Below are 7061 nucleotides of genomic sequence, written 5' to 3'. Positions count from 1 at the left end.
TTCTTCTGTATTTTATTTGGCGTCGTGGCTCTTTACCGCCATCAAGTGGTGTGTGGAGGGACTGCAGGATTTTAACATGCAGGCTTTTAACCCTGACATACTGCTCAGGGTCAAATTTGACCAATTTCTTTACATTTTTTTATTTATGTATTTTATTTAGCCTTTATTTAACCAGGTTTGTCCCATTGAGATTATAGATCTCGTTTACAAGGGAGACCTGGCCAAGACAGCAGCAAACACAGTTACAAAACAAAAACAAATAAAAATTGGACAACAAATAATTTGTCAAATAAAAACAACTTATATCAACCACTTGCATACAGAGAGCCTGGACTCCAGAGCCAAACTATCAGCACATGTCAGATGGCATGAACACAGATACCAATATATCTGTTATAGGCCAATATCTCTAATAAACAGACAAAGACCAATTTTTGTGGTTTATTTATGATCATTTACATATTCTATAGTCAAAAAGCACTTAGTCACAGCTGTAAAAGCTGTGGATGCTGCCTCTCTGTCTCACTCAGCCTGGGATGGGATGTTTTGTGACTGCTCATTCCTCTCCTCCTGTGATTGGCTGACTGTTTTTTTGAGTGATGCATCTCCAGGCCAACCACAGATAATGTATATTAGCCTACTGTAGCTAGGTAAAATCAGGGCTATAGATAAAACTATAATTGATTACAAACTGTGATAGAACAGGAGCTGAAGATGATTTAAAAAAACTGTGGAGATTACAGCGGACGTCAGTAGGAGCCCCCCGCCATACTCATCAGCACTGTATCGGCTGTGGAGTCCTTCAGGTTTCTAGGATCTACAGTCTACCAGGACATGATGTGGGAGTCAAGTATCAACATAGTCATCAAAAAAAGGCTCAGCAGGAGGATCTACTTCCTGCGGCAGCTCAGGAAGTACAACCTGCCTCAGGAGCTGAGCTACTGATCCAATTTTACTCTGCAGTCATCGAGTCTGTTCTCTGCACATCCATCACTGCTGTCTGGTTCTGGATCGACTAGAGACTACATCGGACAGTCGGATCTACTGAAAAGATCATCCAGGATCCGTACACCTCCAGAGTCAGGAGACGGGCAGAGAAAATCACTGCAGACACCCTGGACATAACCTGTTCCACCTTCTCCCCTCTGGTAGGCGCTGCAGATCCACTGTACACCAAAAACCACCAGACACAGGAACAGTTTCCTCCCCCTCACAGTTACACTTATTAACAGTTAACTCACTGTGGTCCTGAGCAATAACACTGAAACACTATAATACTCACTGTACCTACACATTACTTATGCACTTACTTATTACTAAATACAAAATGTGCAATACATTTCACATTATGGTATATCTGAACAGGCTGTATATACTGTACATAACCACCTACTATACTTGTATGTATACAAAATAACATCATTTCTTAAGGCATTTAATATTTATCTCATTAGTTTGTGTATTGCTCACTTCTTTGCTCTATTTGTATCCTATTTACAGTTCATAGAAACAGTTTCACGTGTGTTTAATCTTTATTTATGTCTACTTCTGAAGATTATTGTGTCATTTTGTTTACTGGAATCAAATTCCCTGTCAGTCTAAATATATTTGGCCAGTAAAGATGATCCTGATTGATTATGAAAAGGGTCCCACCTGTTGTAGAAAGAGTCTGTTGATCCTCTAAACGTGAATTTAATTTTCTGCAGCTGGAGGAGGAACGTTGCAAACCCTCCACAGTCCTAAAATTTTCAAAACTGTCTAAGTAATGCTGAAATTTCAACTATGATGCTGTAAATTCAGGAATATCTACTTCTGAATGTTTTTTTCCTAAGTCAAGCTGAAACAATTAGTCAATTAATTGATTTGTTGATCAACAGATAAATAGTCAGCAACCATTTTTGATAATCGATTCATTTTTTCAGCAAAAGTGCCAAAAATGTTCTTTAGTTCCAGCTTCTCATGTGTGAGAATTTGCTGATTTTCTCTGTTTATTAATCTAAATTAAATATTGGTGTTTCTGGACTGTTGGTTGGAAGAAACTGGTAATTTGAGGACGTCATGGGAATTGCAATGGGGCATTTTCCCACTTTCTTTAAATTTTTACATCTTATCAACTAAACAATTGATCAATCAATAAAAATAATCAGCAGATTGATGGACAATGAAAATAATCAGAAGATGCAGCCCTAGTTAGAATTGGCTCATCTTCAAAAAAAGACATTAAGACATTTCTAATGATATGTAATGAGTGTTATTACTTCAGCAATACCTAAAATTACATTTTAGAATAAGGCCTTAAATTGATCTATGTTTAACATCAGCACTTGTAAGGACATGTTGTGTACCAGGGGCCCTATAGTATATACGGTAAGATCCTGTGGCTGCGTCTTTACACTTTGGACTCTTTTAGATCAGAAATTCCTTGAGGTCCATTTGGATTAAAAAGATAAACACCGTCAGGAATAGACATAAGCCAAGAAACGGAGGAGCATGCAAGAGATCGTGTAACTTCACTCTGGTCTGGCATGAGTTAAGAAGAAGAACATATTTTTAATGTATTAATGCAAACATTATTCTTGAGAAGCATGAGCAGAGCTGTGCACAAGTATACTACAAAAAGCAGCACCTTATGCTGTTATAGATATATATTTACAAGTTTATATCTCAAGAGAGGTGCCTACCGTCTGCCATTTGCACTACACACCATGAGAAGTTAAAATAAAACCTGTGTAAAATCAAGAAAAGTAACAAGAAATGCAGAAGTGAAAGGCAGATGCAATTAGATAATGTCAGCATTTAGCATCTCACTTCCAGGTAGCACTAAATTCTTGTTGGGGAGGAGGCGGGGGGGGGGGGGGGGGGGTTGGTTTCGACTGCTCTGTAAAGGCCCTGTGCGATTCACAAGCTTCAAGGTAGACTCAAGCGTAGAGGAGAGAGAATATAATGTGTCAGGGTTTTGTTACCAGGAAGTGGGGCGAGTTATTTATATTTCAACACTCGTCCGTCCTCTTCTACCCAAGGGAGAAGCCGTGGTAGTAACCTGAAACTATAGATTCAAACATTGTCTGGTTCTGGATGTGTCGAAACCCCACAGAGAGAGAGAGAACAATTGGCTTCACGTTTTGAGGACCAAAAAGAAATATAATAATGTGATGTAATGTTGTGTGTTAGGGAGGGTAAAGTGACCCTGTGAGAGATTCAGGATTGGCAGAGGTAAGTCTGAGTCACTGTTGTCTGTTCTGTCACTACACAAGAACTTCATGATATGGGTACTAAATTCAGAATGACGCAGGTTTCAATTGGTATTAGCTGCTAAGATTTATTGCTGTCATGTTTGCATATAGCTTATTTATAGATATAGCTTGTAATATTTGTGTTTTAATTCTGTTAATTCAGTCTGTATTTAAAATCTTGTACACTTTTCCACACATTCACCAGACGAACAAACGAACAAGACAAAATGGAACAATTTTCAGCCAAAAAAGTACCAAAAGTAAAAGCACTTATTTTGCTGGAAAATGGTCACTGATATATTCTGTTATTTACTGATATATATTGTGTCTTATTTTATGTAGTATTTTTAAAAATGAAAGTAACTAAAGCTGAAAGGTAGTAGTAAAATATCAAGTAGCATAAAATGGAAATACTTAAAGTATAACTGCCTCAAAATTGTACTTATGTACAGTATGTAAGTATATTATTTTCATTATTTGATCATTAATACTGATTGATCAATATATATAAAGCATTTCAGTTCTAAAGCTGGTCAAGGTGAGTTGATTTAAACAACTTTCTACACAGTTTTGCTACATAAATATGTATAAAACATATCTCTGTTTTTGTAAACTTTTGGATAATTAAACCTGTCTGGGTTTCAAATATTTAATTAAGAGAAGCCATCTGAGGATTTTAAAAAGGGGAAATCTCTCTTTGGTGGACCTGCTAACAACTTACGAACATCCAAAACGTAACAAGGTGGCCCAGATACTATAGAAAGCTGTAAAAGATGGGAACCGCTGTATTCATCTTTAACAATGCATTGTGTTTTATAAGCTTATCGTATTAGCTAAATAATACCTTTTGCTCTAATGAAGACATACTTTATAAGGAAAGATTAGTTTCCACACCTTATTAAAAAGCTCTTATTGTCACTGTGTGCTCCACACTTTATCTTTCCAGATCAAGCCTGTATCATATGTTTTTTATTGCAAAGTCTGACTCTGAAAAGTGTTGTCATTATACCTGTAAAAGTAAAACATATAGTATGTCTCTCTAAAATGTAGTGGAGGAGACTCAAAGTGCAAATAATTGTGATGTTATCTTTTAAAAACAGGTTTCTTCAATCTTTTGCTGACGATGAATTTCTCTCTTCAGGTGTTGGTATGAAGATCCATGAGAAGATTTTGACCCATTACCTTTCATGCACCTCTCCAGTAGATAAAGAAGGATATCTCTTTAAAAAGGTGAGGAAAAACACGGAGTTTGAAATCGTTCATGTGATAGAAAATGTAATAATCCTGCCGTGTTGCTTCACAGAAAGAGCGAAATGCCACCTACCAGCGGCGGTGGTTTGTCCTGAAGGCAAACCTGCTTTTCTACCAGGAGCGACCGGCTGACCGACACCTGCTTGGGGTCATCGTCCTGGAAGGGTGTGCAGTCCGACGCTCGGAGACTGACGGACAGTTTTCCTTCTCCCTGGTGTTTGAAGGGCCTGGACTCAAAACATACAGATTTGCTGCCGTGGATCGCCAGTCTCAAGAGAGCTGGGAGAAAGCTTTGCTCTCAGCCAGCCACTGTTACCTCTCCCTGCTGATGAAAGACCTGGGGAGGCAGTATGAAGGTGTGTTAACAGAGATTTTTGTGATTTTGAATTATGAGCCTGATGTAGTATGCAGTATTACAGTAAAAGTAGTGGTTTGGTCCCTCTGACTGATATATTATTATATATGACATCATTAGATTATTAATAGTGAAGCATCAGTGTTAGAGCAGCATGTTACTGTTGTAGCTGCTGGAGGTGGAGCTAGTTTACACTACTTTATATACAGTTAGCTAGTTTATACTACTTTATATACAGTTAGCTAGTTTATACTACTTTATATACAGTTAGCTAGTTTACACTACTTATATACAGTTAGCTAGTTTATACTACTTTATATACAGTTAGCTAGTTTAATCCAGTGGTTCCCAACCTAGGGGTGGGGCCCCTCCAAAGGGTCAGCAGATAAATGTGAGGGCTGGTGAGATGATAAATGGGAGGGGAAAGAAAAAAAAATCAAAGTTCTGATACACAAACCTGTTTTCAGTTTTTGGACTTTTTCTCTAATCTTAGATTTCTGCTGAAATATTGGATCATTTAAACATGTGTTGAAATGAAACCATGTGAGAAGTTTAGAGGGGAAAAAACACTATTTGGTGGAAATGTTAACAACTCATGGCCACAAATACACACTGATTTAATAGAAGGGATCACAACAAAAAGGCTGTATTTCTTATAAGCGTATCATGTGTTCATTTATGTAATATTTTCAAAGGAAAAGTAACAAAAGCTGTAAAATGCAGTGGTGGATAAGTACAATATTTCCCTCAGAAATGTAGCAGAAGAAATATCAAGTAGTTTAAAATGGAAATACTCAATGGAAATGGAAACTCAGATTGGTACTTAATTACAGTATGTTAGTAAATGTACTTAGGTTACGTTCAAACAATAGAGAAAGGGATCACTGCTTGATGTAAAATACTCAGTGATGGGAAATGAGATTTCTCTAAGGATGTGGTGGCTGACCTCCATTGTAATAATCATATTCACTGTGGATGCACATCACATCACTGCTTTTAATAACTTTGGTCTCATGTTTTTGTCTCTCATTTTTCTTAGAATATTCTGAATCTGTTTCTTATGTGTTTACTTTTACTTTTTTATCTTATTACCTGCATTAGGAATTGTTCTTTCTATATTGTATTACTTTATACATACTATTTATGAAAGGTGCTGTATAAATAATATTTATTATATATTATTATGTGTGTTTTTCTCTTGTTTTCCAGAAGCTAAACAGCTACACGGTGAATCTTGTCCCAGTTCTGCACTCAGCACCCTCAAACAGTCCACAACCCAGGTGAACCAGGGCCTCTTCCTCCCTTTGCAGGGGCCGACAGCAGTGGTGAGGGAGGGGCGAAGCTTCAGCGCCAGCACTGTTTTACAACCACGTTCAATTCCCTCTAAGGTGGTTGCTAAAAAATCCCCCAAACTGTGGCACAGGAGAAATGCTCATGTCACACCACTTAATGGTCCGGCGCCTTTGTACGGCGAGTGGCCTCTGGTTGGTTTTAATCCACTTGAGGAGTTCAGCAAACTTCATGAATATTATGGCCAGGAAGTGAAGAAAGCCAGAGAGGAGTGGTTGAAGAGTCGACAAACAGAGGAGCAGCAGAGTGATGGAGATCTCATCGACCTGGGGTGAAAAAAACAGCCAGTTTCAAGAGGAACTGAAATGGTGCGGTTCACGTATGTCAAAAGGGAACTTAACCTGTTCTGTTGTGAGTTAAACTGTATTTAAGAACGCAGATTTCTAAACCCAGACATCTGTAAATGTGCTAAATATTCCCCCATTGCATACAATCCGTTTCAGTTTCATCATATGTTAGATTTATTTCACAAAGAAACTGATATGCTTGAGCCAAGACGGCCTTACAGAGTCCACGGGATACAAAAATCTCCACATAAAGGTGCAGAAGTGCAGATAGAGAAGTGCTGGTGTCTCTGGTGTGTTGCGCTTTTTGCACACGAGGTCTTCAGACAATAAATAGTGTGCAGAAAGGCCTTTTTGTCACAGCATTTGGACTCGTCATAGTGAAAGCACAAGTGTTTCTTATCACATTAACAATGGCTCCATTTTATTTAATCGTCACTGTGAGCCAGAATGCACAATACCAGGATCTGAAACTGAAGCAGCTACATCAAAATGTCATACTCTGACATGTCAAAATGTTTTAAAAAAAGCTGTTTGTTGTTCTCATGTAGTCTCTGCTAACTGGAACCTGCATACCTGCTGCTAATT

At 38.0% G+C, this 7061-nt stretch overlaps 1 protein-coding gene across 1 annotated transcript; it reads left to right on the top strand.

The window, feature by feature from the left end:
• Positions 1–4382: 4382 nt before the first annotated feature.
• On the top strand, positions 4383–6831 carry pheta2 (PH domain containing endocytic trafficking adaptor 2). Its single transcript, XM_053338532.1, has 3 exons — positions 4383–4463; positions 4537–4840; positions 6049–6831. The coding sequence occupies exons 1-3, from the start codon at positions 4383–4385 to the stop codon at positions 6462–6464; spliced, it is 801 nt and encodes a 266-aa protein (XP_053194507.1). The 3' UTR covers positions 6465–6831.
• Positions 6832–7061: the final 230 nt, after the last annotated feature.

Source organism: Scomber japonicus, chromosome 18 (genome assembly GCF_027409825.1).
Source record: "Scomber japonicus isolate fScoJap1 chromosome 18, fScoJap1.pri, whole genome shotgun sequence".
NCBI lineage: Eukaryota > Metazoa > Chordata > Actinopteri > Scombriformes > Scombridae > Scomber > Scomber japonicus.
This window is presented reverse-complemented; position numbering and strand designations above follow the sequence as displayed.